General features: G+C 38.4%; 1 protein-coding gene across 2 annotated transcripts in view; it reads left to right on the forward strand.

Annotated features, from left to right (window-relative positions):
* adamtsl4 (ADAMTS-like 4) overlaps window positions 1–23075 on the forward strand; it is a 96945-nt gene that overhangs the window by 18570 nt on the left and 55300 nt on the right. For both annotated transcript variants that reach the window (XM_067449258.1, XM_067449259.1), the window contains exon 5: window positions 17172–17274. In XM_067449258.1, coding sequence (XP_067305359.1) covers window positions 17172–17274 — 103 coding nt within the window. The remainder of the gene's footprint in view (window positions 1–17171; window positions 17275–23075) is intronic.

The raw sequence follows: 23075 nt of genomic DNA on the forward strand, positions 1-23075 counted from the left end.
GACAGCAAGTGGGCATACACTTACATTCAAAGGACAGAAAGGCCTCGGACTAAATATAAAATATCTTAAACTGTGTTCTGAAGATGAACGGAGGTCTTATGGTGTGGAACGACATTGGGGTAAGTCATTAATGAAATAAATTTCATTTTTGGGTGAACTAACCTTTAAACCAAAATATATGCTCTTCACTGTATTCTGCAGTTTAACCATATTTCACAGAAAACAGAAGTTATTATGAAATTACTTATGAAGATGTACTAAAGTCCTACACACTACTGCACCTTATTGCATTTAATATAAATTTAAACTATAATATATTTTCCTTAAAATATATTATAAGTGAAGGAAGTGAAGGCAAAAAAATCCTGAGGCAAGGGATTCCTCAGACACATTACAACATCTTATCTATCGCCCTTACCAAAGCATTTATACAAAAACATTTCACAATAGTTTCTGTCACAACACAGAATTAGAAATGTTCTTATTATAGTTACGACATCTCACAACACAACAAAGCTAGATTTTAACTGTTGTGCCTGCAGGGGTAGGGTTTAGCTAGCTATATGGGTTTTTTGTGTTGTTTTTTTGCAAGAAGTATACAGTATAAATCACAAGTGATCAGTCATAAGGCATTTACTGCTCAAGTAACTGGTACTCGGTCAACAATTGCCTAAATTGTAACTTCACAGATTTTCAACCCACTTTGTATTGTTACAATGTCAATAGTATAATGTAAATTAGCAATGTTTACTCTTTATTCGTGTTACCTTGAAAGAGAAATTCACATTTATTTGTAAGTAAACGTCTTTTGACAGCTCCAGGGCTTTCGTAAAAAAATACAGATTATACTTCCGCATTTTTGTACTTCCGCCCAAGGTCTGTCGGATCGACAGAGGGTTATTAACAAAATGTATTAAGTTATTGCATGAGTAGGTTTATTACAACAACAAAAAACAAAAACAAAAAACAATACAGTACATTGTTAAGTACAGTTTTTCTCAGTCACTTTGGTACATTTCTCAGAATTGAATCAGAATTGAAATTCTCAACTACCTCTTCAATCTTCACATCATTGTGTCAGTCTTTGAACAAGTTGCAAATGCTTTTGTACATCCATGCAAATGATTATGTCCAATTCTCTGCAGTTTCCTACATTATCAATTGCTTATGTCATGTTGATCAAAATGTATTATAATGGGTCTCTGTTGAATTGTCTCATCCCCCCCCCCCAACATTTAGGCATTAGTTCAAAGCAAAGTCTTTACATGCAAAATGGTTGAACAAGTTGTCATAATATGTTAAGCATATTTCTATACATTTCCATTAGACGTTCACATTTCTAATTTTGTTATGCTGTTTTTTTCTTTGTTATATGCAGTGTTGTCTTTCTGATCGCAATGACATGGTCTGTCAACAAATTACAGTACAAACAGTTAAAGCCTTAATTTGAATCGTGTCCAGTCTCTTGCGATCAAACTCCCACATACACTAAGGTGTAACCTACAATTTACAATAATTGTCTTCAAAACTTTAGCCATACAGGTCCTTCTCAAAAAATTAGCATATTGTGATAAAGTTCATTATTTTCCATAATGTAATGATACAAATAAAACTTTCATATATTTTAGATTTATTGCACACCAACTGAAATATTTCTGGTCTTTTATTGTTTAAATACTGATGATTTTGGCATACAGCTCATGAAAACCCTCAGTCTCAAAAAATTAGCATATTTCATCCGACCAATAAAAGAAAAGTGTTTTTAATACAAAAAAAGTCAACCTTCAAATACTTGCACTCAATACTTGTTCGGGAATCCTTTTGCAGAAATGACTGCTTCAATGCGGCGTGACATGGAGGCGATCAGCCTGTGGCACTGCTGAGATGTTATGGAGGCCCAGGATGCTTCGATAGCGGCCTTAAGCTCATCCAGAGTGTTAGGTCTTGAGTCTCTCAACTTTCTCTTCACAATATCCCACAGATTCTCTATGGGGTTCAGGTCAGGAGAGTTGGCAGGCCAATTGAACACAGTAATACCATGGTCAGTAAACCATTTACCAGTGGTTTTGGCACTGTGAGCAGGTGCCAGGTCGTGCTGAAAAACCAAATCTTCATCTCCATAAAGCTTTTCAGCAGATGGAAGCATGAAGTGCTCCAAAATCTCCTGATAGCTAGCTGCATTGACCCTGCCCTTGATAAAACACAGTGGACCAACACCAGCAGCTGACACGGCACCCCAGACCATCACTGACTGTGGGTACTTGACACTGGACTTCAGGCATTTTGGCATTTCCTTCTCCCTTCTCCTCTTCTTCCTCCAGACTCTGGCACCTTGATTTCCCAATGACATGCAAAATATGCTTTCATCTGAAAAAAGTACTTTGGACCACTGAGCAACAGTCCAGTGCTGCTTCTCTGTAGCCCAAAAGTGTCTTGACCTGGGGAATGCGGCACCTGTAGCCCATTTCCTGCACACGCCTGTGCACGGTGGCTCTGGATGTTTCTACTCCAGACTCAGTCCACTGCTTCCACAGGTCCCCCAAGGTCTGGAATCGGTCCTTCTCCACAATCTTCCTCAGGGTCCGGTCACCTCTTCTCGTTGTGCAGCGTTTTTTGACACACTTTTTCCTTCCCACAGACTTCCCACTGAGGTGCCTTGATACAGCACTCTGGGAACAGCCTATTCGTTCAGAAATTTCTTTCTGTGTCTCACCCTCTCGCTTGAGGGTGTCAATGATGGCCTTCTGGACAGCAGTCAGGTCGGCAGTCTGAACCATGATTGCGGTTTTGAGTAATGAACCAGGCTGGGAGTTTTTGAAAGCCTCAGGAATCTTTTGCAGGTGTTTAGAGTTAATTAGTTGATTCAGATGATTGGGTTAATAGCTCATTTAGAGAACCTTTTCATGATATGCACATTTTTGAGATAGGAATTTGGGGTTTTCATGAGCTGTATGCCAAAATCATCAGTATTAAAACAATAAAAGACCTGAAATATTTCAGTTGGTGTGCAATGAATCTAAAATATATGAAAGTTTAATTTTTATCATTACATTATGGAAAATAATGAACTTTAACACAATATGCTATTTTTTTGAGAAAGACCTGTAGTTTACATCAGAACATCCCTCCAGAAATTTGACTGTGTTATCCATACAAAATGACACAAAGGCTTGTCATTCTGATGGCACGGACATGTTCATTGCCACAGATATTTACTTTTGAGAAATGAACTAAGGATTTTAAGCAAGAGACTGCTTTTGCAGGTAATCATGGTGTTTTGCTATTGAGTTGTTTTGAGAAATGAATGCACTTACTGTGTTGCAAATGTCAAGGATGATTCGAGAAATGTACCAAAGCAACTGAGAAAAACTGTAAACGACATTATGGCACCCGCAAACCTTGCAACCCTTGTTGTGTATGTGGAGTGTGGCGTTTGGATGCCATGGACGGCAGCATGCCCAATGCATTATGGGTGTTTGTATTTTCCTATCTATTTGGCAAAAGGGAAGATAACACCTTTTCTCGGTTTTCTATGGTTATTGGTAGCACCAATTTCAAAAAAAGTTACAAACATTTTTATTAAAGTTGCTTTCTTTTTAAATCCCATTCTGTCAGTGGTGAAGCATCCCTTCACTGTTTTCAGTAAAATGGTTGCTAAGAGCTTTTAAACACATAACACTTGGGTTATAACCGGGCACTGAAACTCCACATACAGAGGAGGAACCCGGGAAAAGTTCTCTATTGGCCCTTTGGCTATACATAGCTGTGTGTGTGTGTGTGTGTGTGTGTGTGTGTGTGTGTGTGTGTGTGTGTGTGTGTGTGTGTGTGTGTGTGTGTGTGTGTGTGTGTGTGTGTGTGTGTGTGTGTGTGTGTGTGTGTGTGTGTGTGTGTGTGTGTGTATGTGTGTGTTTATCTCAGTTTGGAGTGTGTGTTGAGGGAACGGTGCGATTACTGGGCATAGAAAGACAAACTCACATGTTTTGACTGGATGTGGAGCTTCTGAACACTTGAGCGAACTTGATGACCATCCTGTGCTCTCTCTCTCTCTCTCTCTCTCTCTCTCTCTCTCTCTCTCTCTCTCTCTCTCTCTCTCTCTCTCTCTCTCTCTCTCTGTCTCTCTGTGTTATTTTACTTTTCTTAACATTATAGATTAAATTACATGCTTAAGAAAACTATATATTTAAAAAGAAATACCATATTAAAGTTATGTCCTGAAAGAAGGAATAGGTTCTTTTAAAAAAAAGTGTCCAAAGAGCATTTTGTCAACCTCAAGGTTCTCTTCAATAGGTCAGTTTGGATCCGTCCTGGTGTGAATGATATATTTGTCAGTGTTTATATTTCAGTATCTAAATCCAAAAATTGCTAGCATTCATGAAAACCTCTGAACAGATTCATCCAAAATGATCTATAAACGGTAAATAACATTTTGATCTTGTGCATGCTGTTTTCTTCTTCCTAATTCACATGTTACACTTTGTAATAGCTTGTTCTGTGTGCGGAAACTAGTGTGTGTGTGTTGGTGTGTGTTTTATTATGGGTTAGATATCTCAGGAATGTTATTGGGTGTACAGCATTCTATTTGGAGGAATAGTAAATTATAGTTATATGTACTTTATCGTGTGTGTGTGTGTGTGTGTGTGTGTGTGTGTGTGTGTGTGTGTGTGTGTGTGTGTGTGTGTGTGTGTGTGTGTGTGTGTGTGTGTGTGTGTGTACTTCATGTGTGTGAGCAGTGGGGAACTGAGAGTTGAGGAGGAGAGGAAGTGAAATAGAGGAGTGGAGCAAAGGGGCTTTTGGGGGTGTGACACAGTTACGCTGTAGCGCAGTGAAAGACGGCACTGTTTAAAACACACACACACACACCCTCCAGAAATAGAAAGGGCAGAGAAAACAGATAGAGGGAAAGAGAGCCTGGAGTGAAGCAGAAATGAAGAAGGAAGGAAGAGTTTTTGCTGAGAGAAGGAATGGAAAGAAAAGGAGAAAAGTGGAATGGGACGTGTAGAAGAAAAAGAAGATGTAAAGAAAAAAAGTGTGAAGTCACTGAGCAAAGGGTGGGCTCTGCACTCGCTAAATAAACATTTACATTGCCGTGTCAAAGGTTAAATCTCTTCACAATGGCCTTTCAGAAACAAAAGAGAGAACTCATCTCAAATTTACCATATGATCCATATGCTGACTGAGAAAACACAGTGATTTGAACACGTGATCTGAAAATATGTGATTGTTATCCTGCAAAAACCTAAAATCTGACATATCAACATGTTATTCTGATGTAAAAGCAACATTTTCAAAAGTTAAAAATGGAAATTCTGGCCTTATTTACTCGCCATTTATTCTGCATGACTGCATGACTTTATTCTGCGTAAATTCAGTTTTCGCAGTTGTGACTCCCAAAAGTCTTGTTTTCCAGAACTAATATCTAAACATTCTTAAATCAAGATACATCCCGTTTTTTATCAGCAGGCCTCCTTCGGGAAACACAAAGCAGAACAAATTTCTATGTAAATTGTCACATGATTAAAAAAGTCTTGTGATAATGCAACATCCTGCATCATGTGATGTCATGTCATGTCATGAATGGGAGCCCAATGAAAGTCTGTGAAAAGCATTATAACAGTAGTCTCTTCAACGTGTGCATTATATTCATTTTGCGAGGGGAATGCCGGAAAAACATCAACATTCTGTCAGGCAGTCATACAAGTTTGAAGTGACATGAGGGATAAATATGATAATAAATGATTTTTGGGAGAACTAGAACTTACAACAGTTCGAATATGACCAGAGGGTCCATTTCATCAAATGCACATCATGTGACGTGTCCCTGTCCAATCATTGTCCTCATGCTGGAGGCAGTGTTTTCAAATTGAAATACATTACAGATGCTGCTGAATTCCTGTGCTTTAAAGGGTTGGAGAGAGTTTCCTTTGTGGGGATTTTAAGAATTTAGGCCATAATGCTGATATGGGACAATATATCAGGAATTTGTGAGGAAATGAGCTCAAATCTCAGCTGGGACTGGGTTTCAGACAGCTGTCCATCACCTGTGCAAAGGACCTGCCGCAAATGACTCGTTTCCCACGTGGGCTTTTGTAATCTTTTGTTTGCGTTGTATTTGACAGAATGTTTATCCAGTTTATTTACTTTACTATTAAATTTGCTAAACCTTTGTTTCAGAATAAGTTGATTTAGTTTCCCTCATATTCTCACTCTCCCTCTTTTTCCTTCTGCCTTTTTCTTCTGTTGTCCTCAAGGGAGGCCTAAAGCGTTCATGTTTATCCGTCTATAACTCAGCGTTTATTCTCTTCAGGTTGAGTTTGTAAAGGCCCACTGTTTTACAGCTGCTCTCCACCTCCCTTCCCTCATCTTCTCTTTTCCTTGTCTGATTCTTCCCTCTTTTGTGCACTGCAAAAAAAAAATGTGCACTTGTTTTCCAGTACAAATATCTAAACATTCTTAAATCAAGATAAACTTACTTGAGAACCAAAACTACTTATTGAGGTCCTATTATGCTTTTTTTACATGTTCATCATTCCTTAGTGTGTATTGTTGATGTTTGAGCATGAAAAAAGTCACTCCAAAGGCGGTTATTCGCAATATCAGTGTCAGTGTTTCTGAGCTCACTGAAACGCCTCCATTGTAGTCCATTGTAGTTCTTTTTCTGGGAACGAACACATCACATACCTAATTTAAATAATTCCTGCTCAAGGCATACACAAAAAAGGGGGCGGGGCCTGGTTGAGTTTAATTAGTATTGTGTTGAAATTTGCGGTGATGGTAAGGGGCGTGACACACTGGTCCAGCTGACCAATTAGATCGCATTGTGCTTCATATATAAAAGGAACTAAATTGGGTTGCATTTTCCAAAAGCACCGTTCGCCAACTATGGTCGCAAGTTCAGTTGAATAGTGTTGGTAACGACAGAACTTGCGACCATAGTTGACTTTGGGAAGTGTTTCTGACAGACTGAGAATACAGGAACTCCAACAATGTGTGAGAGAGCAAAAATATTAGTTTTTTGTAATATTTTTGCAGTTAAAGGTCCCGTTCTTCGCGTGTTTTCGAAGCTTTGATTATGTTTACAGTGTGCAATATAACATGAGTTCATGTTTCGCGTGTAAAAACACAGTATTTTTCACACAATTGACTTATCTGTACAGCGCTGTTTCCTCTGTCCTAAAAACGGCCTGATGATTTCCTTGTTCTATGAAGCCCCTCCTTCAGAAACACGTAACGAGTTCTGATTGGGCCAGCGCTTCCCGTGTTGTGATTGGACAGCAGCTTAGTGCACTTTGCCCGGAAAGCTCCCGCCTCTTACCATAACGGGGAGATGCAAGTGCTGAATGCAGGCTCTTCTCCACGTGGGAGAGCAAAAAGACCACGTCCCCTATTTTGCGTGTTCTTGTGGGCGGAGGGTTAGTCAACAAACGGTTCTAGTGACATCATTCCTGAAGGAAGTGCAGGGGTGTAGTCCAAACCGGCCGTTCGCTGTAGGCTTTGAAAGGGAACTTCTGTTAAATAAAATATCTCGCTTGGCATTGAACTTTGAGCTTTATAATTTTACAGGTATTATTTATGCTCTAACAGCAACATTACACACTAACTAAAGTTTGAAAGATGGAATCGCGAAGAACGGGACCTTAAATATCCAAAAACCACTAGGCCAGTGTTATATATTTTGTTCAGTTGAGTTCATAGATAATCCCAGATGTTTCCAACTATTTGTAAATTGTGAGAAAATTGCTTTTTTAACCAAGGAGCCGGGACGTCTGAGGGAGTCACCTGTTAATTGCGTCATATCTGCGTTACCCTCGGTTTCCGGTTTTATTCTGCAGAAGCGCTTTACTCTTAGCAGTGTGAAGTGTCACAGCAGCCGCTGAGCAAATGCAAAGAGTAATGTAACATCATTTTAAACACACTTAAATGTATCTAATATGATAAACCGAGCTGCGTTTCCTCATACTCATGACTGGAAAAGCAGAAATGGCGCCGGCGACTGTGTCCCATCAAAATAAAAGTCCCGCTGCTCGTGAGCCGTGTGTTTGTGTAACAAACGCTTCAACGGCCGTGCTCAGCTCCTCAACACTCAGTCCTGCTCTCCTTCACACTACCTTAACATTAATAACCACATCCATAAACATGATTTCTGCCCGAGTCCTATCCCGATTCTTCTCCACCGGCTGTGAGGTGAAGAGCACATGTCCCAAGATTCTGAGCTCAAAATTCATCATCAAACTACGCCTTTGTTTTGAATAGGCGCCCTCTAGCGGAAGGAAAAGTTACATAGTGCAGCTTTAAGAAAAATAAATGTAATTATGAGGGGAAAACAAGTTTATTGTTCGTACCCCACTGGCAGATATTTTTCTTGCTTAAGGTGCAAAGTCACCTAATTTTGACCTATTTTTAAGAAAACATGCCCTTTAGCTTCTCAAGTAATTGCATCTTCATTACAATATGTTTATTTATTTGTACTGGAAATCAAGACAAAAATACAGAGGAAGAAAATCAGTTTCCTAACTAGGAATAACCTTGTTTAACACACATATCTGGTTTTACTCTGCATTCGTTTTAAACAAACTTACACAAAATTACAGACGTATGTCATAACTCACATATTAAAAACACATGTATGTTACATCACACACACACACACACACACACACACACACACACACACACACACACACACACACACACACACACACATGCACGGACACAAAGAAAGAAGTGTGTCCCACATTCTTTGTGTGCTGCACAAATGATCCCCACATGTTCACACACTCTCACACAAAAGCAAAGCTTGTGTGTGTAATCTAGTTAGTGGCATTTGCTTAGTCAAGCATCACTATTACTATTTAAATGACTCTTATTTCTACTCTTGCTCAAGCCACCTACTTTTAAGTATTAAACTTTGTTATGTAACTCATCCTGCACCATTTGTTTACCAAATTTGTGGGTGAATTTTTTTTTTGCCAGTAAGTAACCATGCTGAGCAATCACTCACGAACACCTCAGCTACCACAGCGCTGCGTCATTAAAAACAAATATCCACTCCGGGCATCACTTTTGGCCACCGGTCTGCTATACTGTTACATTACAAGCTACCAGAATATAATCTTACTTTCTGACCATATAAATATCAGTATCTTTGGCACATAGAATTTGTGCAGATGAAACAGCACATAGAAACGTCTTTGTGTGCACATTTTATTTGTGTGTATTCAGGTGTTTTAAGTTTGTTGTTTTCTTAAAGTGTTAAGCTTTAAGTTTCAGCATGCTTCTTTGTTAAATGTGTTTACATTGACCAACTGCTTTTGTCAGCTGGACACAGAGAAAAACAAAAGAATGAGGTATTCAGGGAGAAAGAGAAAAGATGTGTGTGGAGAAAGTGTGTGTGAGTGAATGAGTGACAGCTGTTGTGTCATTAGTGTTCATAACGTGTGAGAAAATCTTGAGCTCCTGCCACATTCAACCGCCATGGATGCATCTGAGCCAGCCATACATTCATTATGTGTGTGTGTGTGTGTGTGTGTGTGTGTGTGTGTGTGCGTACGTGTGTGAATGCTACACCCTGATTTCCAACTGAGCTTGTAAGCGCTTGGTTTCTCCTGGTAATAAGATCCGATTGAGCTGCTATTTTGTGTGTGTGTGCAGATGCAGTCTGACCCGTGTGTGCCCCTGTTTGACAGTGGCCCTATTAACGAGGAAGTGAATGTGGCCTAAGGAAAGGCAATAAAGCTTTAGCTCTTTCTCTCGCAGCTTGAGTTCTAGTAGCTCTGCTTCATTACAAGAACTCCTCTGAACTCTCTGACTGGTAAATATCAACTGTAAATCAGCTCTGTGTTATCCTTTTGCACTCTCAGCGAGTAAGTCTTCTTTGGGTCAGATCTCACAAATGCTTTTGCCTGTTTTCATTTTGTATGATTAGCTTTGCGTTTTCTTGTAAAATCCTTTAAAAGAATATAAAACCATTGGTCACACTTTAGTTTGGGGAATACATACACTATTAAAGGTAGGGTAGGTAATTCTCAGAGAGGCTAGCAATAGCAAGCTAACTTTAAAAGCCTAAGATCCCACATTCTCTTCAGAGCGTCTCCAAAGCCATGCCCCCTCCAAAACACATTAACGCATATAGCGGGGCCAAACAAAAGCTGTTAAACAACCTCATGTCTCAAAGCACTTAAGATTAAAATAATAATGAACATAAACAACTTAAAGAGCACCGGCCTGTACCACCTGAAAGCTGCAGATTCATTTTGGAAATGATAGTGTTGCCAGTGAAACGCATACAATCAAGTCAAAAACAGCTCAGGGTGTAACGTTACAGGTTTCTATCGCTTCCAAAATATTGTAGTTATGACATGAATGCAGCATAAGCTCCTTGTTTTGGTGCAGGAGGAACTGTAAAAAATTGTCTGCTGTTTGATTGCAATGTCAGTGACTGCCGTCTGTCTACACTCTAAAAAATTCTGGGTAAAAAACAACCCAATGTTGGGTCAAATATGGACTAACCCAGCAATTGGGTTTTCTTAAGCAAATATTTAACCCAACCGCATGATTAAAACAACCCAATTGCTGGGTTAGACCATATTTGACCCAACATTGGGTTAAAACAACACAACATTTTTTAGAGTGTAACCCTGCGTAGCATGATATGTGCTGACGATATGTGCTGACGATATGTGATGCCTGCGCAGAGGTATGAAAATGCATACGTTGGCAGGTCGATAGGACGAGCATGTTATGGTCCTACGCCCTCCACAGATGAGCTACACTACTAGAGGGTTATCCTCTAATAAACTGAAACTGAATATTAACGCATTAGACGTCAATACATATGTTGTTATTTTGATAAGAAAACCGTTGTGTTCTAAAAAAGCTAACTGTTTGGATTTATATGAAATGATAACACTTAATATAATACAATAATATTCAATTTGTAACATTAAGTAAGGTTAATAAATGCTGTAGGAGTATTATTCATTGTTGGTTTTATCTGTTAACCTTTTTTATGCACTATGAACTAACATGAATGATTAAGGTAGAATTGTATTGGTCGAATATTAATACTGTAAAATGTACATTACATAATGCATTTAGTTCATGTAAGCTAGCTAAATAAATACATCATTGTTGACAAATGGGATTTGCAGTCTGTTACCTAACATTTACATACATGTTTCTAGGTTATAGCTAAATAAACATTTATTTGTAATATTTTAATGTTTTAGTTATTTTCTGTAGAATTTTTTTTCTGTTAAAACTCATTTTAATATTTTCATATTTACATATGAAATTTAACACATTTTCATGGTTCAGTACTTTTTAAAATTTCTTGTAATAAAGTTCAGCACTGCTTTTTTACCTGTTATTTTATGTATTATTATTATATTTTAATCGAGTATCTTTTTTAGCTACAGACCTCTAAACTTTGTGTGGTCTTCAGATTAGCTCAAGAACAGTGCATAGAGATCTTCATGGAATGGGTTTCCATGGCCGAGCAGTTCATTCAAGCCTTACATCACCAAGTGCAATGCAAAGTGTCAGATGCAGTGGAGTAAAGCACACTACCACTGGACTCAATCACTCTTCTCTCTCTGGCAATCCAATGCCTGAGTCTAGGTTTGGCGGTTGCCAGGAGAACAGTACTTGCCTGACTGCCTTGTACCATGTGTAAAGTTTGGTGGAGGGGGTGTGTGGGGTTGTTTTTCAAGTGTTGGCCTTGGCTCTTTAGTCCCAGTGAAAGGAACTCTTAATGCTTCAGCATACCAAGATATTTTGGACAATTTCATGCTCACAACTTTGTGGGAAGAGTTTGGGGATGGTCCCTTCCTGTAGAATTGTGAGATAAAAAAGTTGCAAGTATGTTTTTTAAATAATTTTTATTCTATAGTGGGAACAAGCTTTTAGTACTTTTAGTACTTTTAGTACGATAGATTTTAGTACTTACTACCTAAAGTATACTTTAAAAATATACATGAACTAAGTTCACCCCTAAATGTCCTGATTATTTACTCACCCCTAGGCCATCCAAGATGTATATGATTTTTTTCCTCAGCCGAAGAGGTTTTTGAGGAAAAAACTTTCGCTAGAGAAGACCCTTATTTGTTGAAAGGGTTGTGTGGATTAGGAAACAGGACAGGTGTGGGTGGAATTAGGAACCGTGGAACCTAATTAACAAACAAAGGAGATTTATTACAGAACTAAGGAAAACAGGAGCCGAGCAAAAATAATTAAAACTCTTTAGGGTTAGAGTAAAATGAGGGTGAATAAATTAGTATATATATATTTTTTTTATTTATTGCAATTTTATATCTTTATTCATAACAATCATATGTTCTGGGTTTTCAAACACTTCAAAACCTACCCAATATTCTGAATGTTTATAAATGTTCGTCAGCATTGATGTAGTCTAATTAAACATATGGATATATGTATGTATCTTAACATCGTAAGTTATGCTGTAAGCACCCAAACCACAGATTAAAGTAAATCAACTGAACATGAGTTTGAGCACTAAACCCCTTGCATGAGTTTTCCCGAGCAAACACACTCAGACGTTACAGACCTGTTGTAAATATTTAGGGAAGGTTTGTGGATAGCCTCAGTGAGTTTAGTGTGCATTAATGGGACAGTGTTTGGTCATTAATGGCCATGTGTGCAATGGTCTGCTGTGGTCTGTGGGGTAAACACCTGACACCTCAATGACCCCGCGACTGCTTAATTTCACTCTCGTTACCGTCCGCAGCTGCTTCTGCCTGTCCCGCCTCCCGCTTTAGTGTCCTGCAATATCCCTCCGCTTAATCTCTCCCTCGGTGGGTGGTTCCTGTCGTGTTCAAGAGGGACGGGGAAAGACGGGAAAAGGCAACAGAGAATCAGCAGTGTTTCCTGATGTCATTGGCATTGTGAACGAACACGTGGAAGATCTTGAGAAGAGCATCTGGTGCAAACCAGAGCTGTGCTCTAGCGCTCTCAATGCTGATATAGGTTTGATTTATGATGCCATATGTTTTTATCCCAATGGTAGTAGTTTGGGAATAGTACGGAATTTATCGATTCTGGTTCAGTTTCCACTTAACAATTCTAGGGACAGATTTACTAACAGCTTGCGCCAGCACAAACCTTGTTTTTTGTTTAAAACAAACTACTTTTAGGATTTATTAAAGACACAGTGAATAGTTTGCACTGGAAAGGTATCGACAGGGTTACGCTCATCAGTTTACTGGTATTTGCTCCATTATTTACAGCCCAAAAAAGACATGTCTTAAACCAGATGCTGATTTGTGCTGGTCTTGATTGTGTTGTTCATACATTGCCTATGTAATTTGCACATCGTCAGTAGATCACACGCAGAACTTTCCTCTCCCATCTGCACTTTTATGGAATTGCGGTCTAATGCTAATTTACCCTGTTTAGTAAATCTAGCCCATTGGTCCTTGACTCTGTAAACCCTGACTGACATATAAAGAACAACTAAAATGGAACACTTTATTAAAACTTTAGGCAAAATCTAAAATAAAAATAAATAAAAACAAATAGCATTTGTGCTTTTTGTTAAGTAGGCTATAATATTTGATACATTATATTTGATATATGATATATTTAAACTCCAAGGACCCTGATAAGGAATGACGTCATCAAGTGTATATACTTTAGTTTTGAAATGTCTGTGGAGGAGCTCTGGCCTCATATGTGGTACCAGGTTGAGAGCTTTGAATGTCTACTTTCTGGAGATATGCATCACTTTGGCATTTGTTTTACACAAAGTAACTTATTTACACTAAATTACTCTGGTACCAGTTCCGCTTGGATTTGGCCTACCCAAACTGAAAAGCTTCCCATACACACATACAGTGGTCTAAATACACAGTTTTTGTGTAATTTTACAGGAACCCTTTGAAGTTAAATAAAACTCTGCTAAAAGTGATTCACATCTAAGTATATGTTGAGCTGAAATAAACCTTTAAAAAAGAGGCACTTTTAGATTTTTTGGTTATAAAATCATTTTATTTATTTTTTCGTTGTAAGCTTTTGAAGTTTTGTCATTTTTTCGTATATAATGGCTTTTGACGGATTTGGTAACTCTTGTGTGATTATTAGTGGGTTACCACATGTACATTTACATTTAGTAGACGCTTTTTTTCTGAGAAGTACAGGAAGCGATTCGTCATGAAGAGGCAAAGAAAAGCAAAAAGTGGCTGAAATACTAAGTTTTGGACATTACTCAGAATGGCCTTAGCTGGAATAGGGAGGGAATAGAGGAAATAGGCTCGATATTTATATGTATGTGGGTGCTGAGCCTATGTGGATCTGTAAGCACGCATCAAAACGCCTTGAATTTGATGCGAGCAGCGAGGGGAGGCCAGCGCAGAGAGATGAAGAGAGGTGTGACGTGGGCCCTTTTGGGCTCGTTGAAGACAAGACTTGCCGCTGCGTTCTGAATCATTTGAAGCGTTTTGTTTGCACAGGATGGAAGTCTGGCCAAAAGCGCATTGCAGTAGTCAAATATAGAAATGACAAGGGCTTGGACAAAAAGCTGTGTTGCATGCTCTTTAAGGATCCTCTTGATGTTGTGCGGCGCAAACCTGCATGAACTAACCCTCAACCAAACCCTAATCCTACCATAACCATGTAGTAAGTACATGTTGTTAATTAATATTATTTTGCAAGTTCTCCCACAGAAATCATGGAGGGGTCTGAAATTGTCATCGTAGGTCCATGGCCACTGTGAGAGACATAATCTAAAAAAAAAATCCAGAAATCACAATGTATGATTTTTAACTATTTATTTGTATGATGCAGCTTAAAAAATAAGTATTTTTTATAACACCTGAGAAAATCAATGTTAATATATTTGGTACAGTAGCCTTTGTTTGCAATTACAGAGGTCAAACGTTTCCTGTAGTTTTTCACTAGGTCTGCACACACTGCAGGAGGGATTTTGGACCAACTTATCCACACAGATCTTCTCTAGATCTTCTCTAGGCCATGCCAGAACCTTGATATGCTTCTTACAAAGCCACTCCTTGGTTATCCTGGCTGTGTGCTTCTAATCATTGTCATGTTGGAAGACCCAGCTTCGACCCATCTTCAATGCTCTAACTGAGGGAAGGAGGTTGTTCCCCAAAATCTCGCAATGCATGACCCGGTCATGCTCTCCTTAATACAGTGCAGTCGCCCTGTCCCATGTTCAGAGAAACACCCCCAAAGCATGATGCTACCACCCCCATGCTTCACAGTAGGGATGGTGTTCTTGGGATGATACTCATCATTCTTCTTCCTCCAAACACGTTTACTGAAATTATGACCAAAAAGTTATTTCTCCCATGACTCCTCTGGATCATCCAAATGGTCATTGGCAAACTTCCGTGCCATACATGATTTCAAAACATGACGTCTTAGTGTATTACCAACAGTCACCTTGGAAACGGTGGTCCCAGCTCTTTTCAGGTTATTGACCAGCTCCTCCCGTGTAGTTCTGGGCAGATTTCTCACCTTTCTTAAGATCACTGAGAACCCATGAGGTGAGATATTGCATGGAGCCCCAGTCCAAGGGAGATTGACAGTCATGTTTATTGCATGATTGCTCCAACAGTGGACCTTTTTTCACCAAGCTGCTTGGCAATATCCCCGTAGCCCTTTCCAGCTTTGTGGAGGTGTACAATTTTGTCTCTAGTGTCTTTGGACAGCTCTTAGGTCTTGGCCATGTTAGTAGTTGGATTTTTACTGATTGTATGGGGTGGACAGGTGTCTTTATGCAGCTAATGACCTCAAACAGGTGCATCTAATTTAGGATAATAAATGGAGTGGAGGTGGACATTTTAAAGGCAGACTAACAGGTCTTTGAGGGTCAGAATTCTAGCTGATAGACAGGTGTTCAAATACTTATTGCAGCTGTATCGTACAAATAAATAGTTAAAAAATCATATATTGTGATTTCTGGATTTTTTTATTTCTCTCACAGTGGACATGCACCTCCGATGACCCCTCCATGATTTACAAATGGAAGAACTTGAAAAATAGCAGGGTGTTCAAATACTTATTTTCCTCACTGTATATAATTACACTGTAACAATGACACTTTAAAATCATTTAAAAGAGGAAACCGTAATCCGTCTGATGGAGTTTGGTAACACTTGAGTCATTATTAGTGGGTTACTATGAACTTTAGAATTAATTATACATTATTCATATGAATTATGGACCTGTATAGTAGTTCTTAGTAGTCCTCTGGGAGATCTGGAAAAAAAATAGTAGATACTAATTAGCTAATAGTGAGCTACCTCTTTCAGAGGTAATTTAAAAAAAAATATATATATATTAGTTTATCAGAGTTTCTTGTTAGTTAATGGTAGTTACTAGAATGTTAGTGATTTACTAAAGTGTTACTGACTTCACTAAGTACAACACGTTCCTCGATCAGCACCTTGTTGATTTTGGAACAACATTCCAATTAACCAAATCAGATTTGAAGGACAAGTTTAGCGTTTATGTCAAGTTTAGGCTTACAACAAGGTTTAGGTTTCTACGTCAGTGTTATTCACCTATCATTTCCCTCTGGTTTTAGGAATCAGTTATGTGTAGGTTTAGGGTACAGATAAGGTTAAGACTACATTTTCAGACAGGATTGTTCCAGGATCAACAAAATATGTTGATGGAACATGTCTTACTTGGCAAAACCACTGTGACCTGGTTTGTCAGTTTTTCATTCCTTAAAATCTGTGTCATTTTGAGTCATCTTCTTCAGGGCTCTTGGCTTGCTCTGACTCTGTAAACACTGGCCTCCGTCTGTCTCTCCCTCTCTAGAGATCTCTGTGAGTGTTTCCAGGTTCACCATTATTTCCATATGGTAGCCAATGTATCACTCTCTGTCACAGGTTGACCCAGAGCATGCACACACACACACACACACACACACACACACACACACACACACACACACACACACACACACACACACACACACACACACACACACACACACACACACACACACACACACACACACACTTGAATATGTGATTTACATGTGGTTGCATTTTTTAATTTAAAAATGATTCCCTCATAAACCATGTTTTCGTTGTTGTACCCATGTCATTATACAAACACACACATTGTCATGCTTGTCAAAGAAGTGAGACACCATAACTTAAGTATCTCTCTCTCTCTCCCTCCAGGCATGTCCAGGTGCTCCAGTAAACTCCAGGGCTGAGCAGTGTGCAGCGTTCAACAGTCAAGAGTTTATGGGACGCGTGTATGACTGGGAGCCTTTCACAGAAGGTTAGAAACGGAAAATGAAGGAGTATAAAGGGGAAACAGAAGCAATAACAGAGGTGTGGTGGGATATTACCCTGCTGCTCACCTCTCTGCCATTGTGGAGCAGCATTTGGAGTTCATTGTTTAATTATCCAGTTTACTGGACATCTGCTCACACACCATTTTCCATTTACCTCTTCTCACTTAGTTCTTCATGATGAACATGTTTATATCTGATCATGTTCTTTTGCTGTTAAAGGTGCCCTAGAATGAGTTGAAACAATATTTTAAATTGTTCTCTGATATCTAAACATAGGGTATGTGACTTATTTAATGGTTAAAATTGTCCAGATACAGTTTTACAGGTCCATTTACAACCCCAGAAATTGTCTCTATAGGATGTAATTTGGAAGGGTCATGAATATTAATGTAGAGTTCGGCTCTGATTGGCTGTTTCACTGCGCTCAGTTCAGTGACAGAAACACATCTACCGTATTCTGTCAGTCATGGGGAGATTATGCATCCAACCTTATGTTTGATCCTGTTTCTGACGAAGATAAAGATTTTGAGGAACAACCAATTTTTTTGATATTGGAAATGAGTGGCTTTTGAGTGGTAAGTTTAGTCTTTATTTTCCGTAAGACCTGCAAAACGTAATGTCAGTACTATAACTTCAGCCTACATGTGAACTTGCATAAAAAATTAACTTTACACGTTAACTCATATTGTCAGCAGTCACAACTTTGTTTTTAGCATTTTAAAAACATTTTAACCACTGTAATGGGTCACCGTTTAATTTTACAATGATAGCTTCTTCACTTTGAATCACAAACTCTACACAGCGAACTGGGTGTTAGCGCACTAATTGTTTACAGTACAGTAGCCTACAGGCTTTTTTACGATGCCTTGTCAAATTACTACCGTTTCAACTTAAGTGGTGGAGATGACGTTAACGAGAAGGATTTAGTGACCGATCTGTAAGCAACAAAAGTATGTTAACATAGTTAGCTCCTGAGTTGTGTGTTGTTGATTAAAATAGCCTATAGGCTCCATTATAATTCTATCCGACAAAAGGGATTGCCGTATGTATCTACGGTTGTATTTTGTAGATTTGTATGACAACATTGGCAGGAAATAATAATAACTTTGACATTAGTCATTCTGATGTATATTACTTGGAGTTTCCTATTGTTACTTTACTAGCATCTTGCATTGGATCTAGACAACACAGGGGATATTATCGTTAATGTTGTCTTACTAAGAAACTTCCAGTTTAATCAGAAATTGTTTACATAGTCAATAAGTAGATAAAATCTCTACTTACTGCTCACAGTATTGCCGCTTCTCCAGTATCAGACGCTGAGTGAAGCCTGCTGTTGTCCAGGTTAGAAAACTGTCCGTGGTGCAAACAAAATACGGTTATAGAAGAACATGCAACAGACAGTTTTGTTCAGGGGGAACCCAATGAAAAGTCCCCACGTCCCCTGCACAGCCTGGATCATAGCATCTTTTCCATGATCTGCCATTTTCGCTATCCTCACGTGACGCATGCGCTGTCGTATGCAAATGTTGGGGGCGTACATATTAATGATCCCAGTGATTGCGTCACAGTTGGCGTTATGTTGAGAATTGGTGTTTTTTCCGTGGTGTTTTTCACAAACAAGATTTACATATGAAGGAGGAAATAATGGTGTTTGAGACTCACAGTATGTGATGTCCATGTACTGAACTCTTGTTATTCAACTATTCCATGGTTAATTAGATCATATGCAGAGTGCTTTGTTAAAAACTTATTAACCATGAATATTTCTCATTTTAGATTAGGTCACGGAAACTCCTAAAACATCATTAATTAAGTGCTTTGAGCCAACATTTATTGGATATTAAATGATATTTGACACAAATGTTTTTTAAATACTTTATTATGGTATACTTATTATAAAGTGTTACCAAAATCTTTTATAAAATTCTAAATTACTTTACTGTTACTTTTGATCAATTGAATGTATCCTTGCTAAATAAAAGTGTCAATTCCTTATAAAAAATGAAAAAATGAAAAAGAAAAATGAAATAAACGTACTGAAACCTCAAACTATTGAACGGCATTTTAGTTGCACCTCAGACACAAAATATGTTCCAAAATGCCGCCTTTTTAAGATGCCTTTTTTGCCACAGTATAAAGCAGCAAAGAATGCTTAACAAAGGCAATCTTGCAATTCATTCTGAAGGTAACACTTTAATTTAGGGTCCAATTCTCACTATTTACTCAGAAAACAAGTAAAACACAAAAGAATCAATTATTTACAACTTACTAGAATCAATGGTGTTCATTAAACTTGAATAAATGGCTTCACTGTTAAAAAAAAAAAAAACATGTATCCAATTGAAAAATGTCTAGTGACTGATCATATCTAAGATTGTCAGTTGGCCAAATTGAATATCTGTGAATTGATGCAATTTAATTCACAGAAATTAATTTTGACCAACTAAAAAAATTAAATGTGATCAGTCACTAGAAAATTTTCAATTGGAGACCTGCAATTTTTTTTTACAGTGCTTAGTTTAACTTAAATATAGGTTAATAGATAGGTTAAATGGTTTTCATTTAATTAGAGTTCTTCAAATAATCCTGCAACTAATGCGTATTGTTTAGTCATGTGATATAAATATTGCAAACTAAATATAACATTTCTTTATACGTGATGTTCAGTGTTGCCAGTCCAGAAGTGATCCACCCAGAAAACTATCATAGTGGTTGCTGTTAAATAGCAACATATCAAAACATTAAACATTAAAATGTCTCTGCATTTTCTCATCTTGTTAAAAATGCAAAAAATAACACTTAATTTAAACATTTACTTTGTGAATTCAGCCCCTTTGCAGAGCATGATGCAAATGTAAAAGTCCTGTTTGATTGGGTTACTTGATTGAAACATTATTTCAAAATTAAAACAGCAAATTAAGTCAAAGAGAAACGGTTTAGTCAACTTAACATGAAGCAATCACATTTGAACCAGAAACCTTATATGTGGTCAATCAAGATCATTAACATCATAAAACCAATTTCAATGCTTATTAGCATGCACTTTATATTGACTGTTTATTAGTAGTCATAAAGCACATATTAATGCCTTATTCTGCATGATCATATTCTACATCCCTTAATCCTACCCAATACCTAAACTCAACAACTACCTTACTAGCTATTAATAAGCAGTAATTAGGAGTTTATTGAGACGAAATTGTAGCTTCAAAGATTTAAGCTAATAGTGAGAATTGGAAGTGTGAGCCTATACTGTATATTTCATTTACAAAAAAAAAACAAAAAAAACTTTTATCTACCAGATCAACATAGTGGAGTATTTTCAGTTCTGTAAAAAAATAATAAATAAAAAAATAATAAAAAAAATACATTAATTAATTCTGCTGATTTTTCTTCACAATCAGCGTATAAAAGAGGCAACATATGCAGGGATTCAGTTTAGACTGCCATGGCCTTAAACAGTGATTCTCAGAAAGCGCCGAACTAGCAGATAAGTAAGAATAAAGGAGTTTTTCAGAGGCTGTAAATGACCTGAGCCTTAAGAAGACAAAGTAGATGTAGAATGAATGAAGGAAGGAAGGAGGAGGGGTGACCACAGGGGTCATGGGTATTACTGTACAAGCAAAGTGTATTTGTGTGAGTGAAGGATAGAGAGCAAGAAGTTAAAGAGAAACACAGAGTTAAAAACAGAGGAATGTGTGACGGACCCTTATAAAAGTCACCGAGACAGAACACGCATACCAGACCATGACTATAAATCAACAATACCGAAAGAGGAGAGAAAGAGAAAGAGCGACTTATAGTGGGGAAATCGGATGAGGGAGGAGGAGTCAAAGAGGACAGAGGTTAGGGAGTCATAGCAACCGAATGAAAAATGCTGCTGTTCGGGATGGATGGATGGATGGGATGAAAGGTCTGTGAATGAGAGGAGAAAGACCTGAATGGAGGAAGAAAGGCCTGAATAGTAAGTGAGAGGCTTGAAAAAGGGGGAAGTGAGGACAGACGTTACTGAAGTGACACCCAATCTACTGCTGAGGAGAGGGAGCCGTCTGGCCCAGTTCAGACAGACTCATGTGTGCAGGGCGTCCTCTCTGATGGAGGCAACCACAAATATTTAGAGCAGAACGTTAAATCTGCAGTTCCGATCCGTGCAGTCTCTGCAATATTGAGTATAGAATCGGGTTTCTTGAGTGTAGAACGTTGAATATAAATTCTTTAATGCTGAGTATAGAATCTTTAATGCTGAGTATAGAATCTTTAATGCTGAGTATAGAATCTTGATTCTTGAGTTTAGACACTTGAACCTCAAATTACAATCACAAGTTTAAAATCTTTAGTTTAGAATCTTCTATTTTGTAGTCTAGAAACCTAGACGCACCCTAGCGGCAGCAAATCTAATCTGCCGCGAGTGTCGTCCAGCAACTCTCAATACACTTCTGAGCTGTAAAAACCGAACTCTGGTTGGGCCAATCACATCGTGTATAGAGTCGGTGGGCAGGGCTTAACATAATGACAGCAGGGTTGCATTTGCATGCTTTTAGTAAACACAGAAGCTGGCGAACGGCGGTCTTTCGAATCAGCTTTGACTGCGACTCTGGAAGACTTGGAGTTAAGCTTTTCTCTGAGAAAAGAACAAAGAACGGCACTGAAGTCATTCTTAAGAAGGGAAGATGTGTTCAGAGTTTTGCGTGTTTAATCTATAAACAAGCTCTGCTTCACCTTCGTTGCTTTGGTTGGTTGTAGCGCTATCCTATCGCGTGCAGAGGGAGTTTGAAAGACAACCGTTTAACCCTGCCCCTCGGATTGAGCCCTGTCTATGGTGAGTTTCCAGACCAAACATCTTGATGTGGGTCTGGCTTGTCAGGCTATCAATTTTGGATACTGATGCCTGGCTCACACTACAGGAGTTTTAAAATCCTATCCGATTGTAAAATCTGGTTGCAGCACACACTTCAGGAGAATCTTTGCAGATTTTCTTAACTCAAATCTTTAACATGCTCACACTACACGATTTGAAAATCGAGGAGGATCACACACTACAAAATATTATTAAGATTATCGTGCCAGAGAAAGTGTGTCACGTGATCTACGCAGCAGATTGTAAGTGGGAAAACAAAATGGATAAGGACTTGCTGTATCAGTAATGATCATTTGTTGTGGAAAAAAACAAAATCGTAAGAATAAACCAGTGTGGATTAGACAATGGTCGGGGAGACGTGCTCATCATGGATTGTCAGTTGTTCAGCGAGAAATGGAGGTCATTTTGTTGACCTTATTTGATCCTGTCGTTCTGGCGCTCGTTGTGTATAGCTGTGTGTGTGTATGCAATGTATTTTTCCCCTCAGGGCTTGCCGTATAAAGGTGGTCCGTATAAAGCACTTTTTGTACTGGAGTGTAGTGGGTTTTTCAGGCTGGTTATTACGCGTGTGACAGAGAATAAAGTGAAGGAAACGTTCAGACGACTGTCATTTATTGTTTTCTTATTTCTGAGTATTTTAGGCGAACCCTGCACGAGCGCTATGTCACACTAGTGTGCTAGAATGTTCAACGCTGCCTAGTTCAAAAGCAATCGTCACCTGTTACAGTGTAATAGATTTGTGCTGTCAAATGAAAAGCAAGAAATGCTGATATTTATTTTCTCTCTCTCTCTCTCTCTCTCTCTCTCTAACGTTACAGCAAACTACGGCAACTCAACTCACGGTCGCCATTTCGAAATGTCTGTCTCGTCGTAGACTTGTTTCCTATTGGCTATTGTGACAGTACTGACGTTATTACAGTCTTG

Source organism: Pseudorasbora parva, chromosome 7 (assembly GCF_024679245.1).
Source record: "Pseudorasbora parva isolate DD20220531a chromosome 7, ASM2467924v1, whole genome shotgun sequence".
NCBI classification, from domain to species: Eukaryota; Metazoa; Chordata; class Actinopteri; order Cypriniformes; family Gobionidae; genus Pseudorasbora; species Pseudorasbora parva.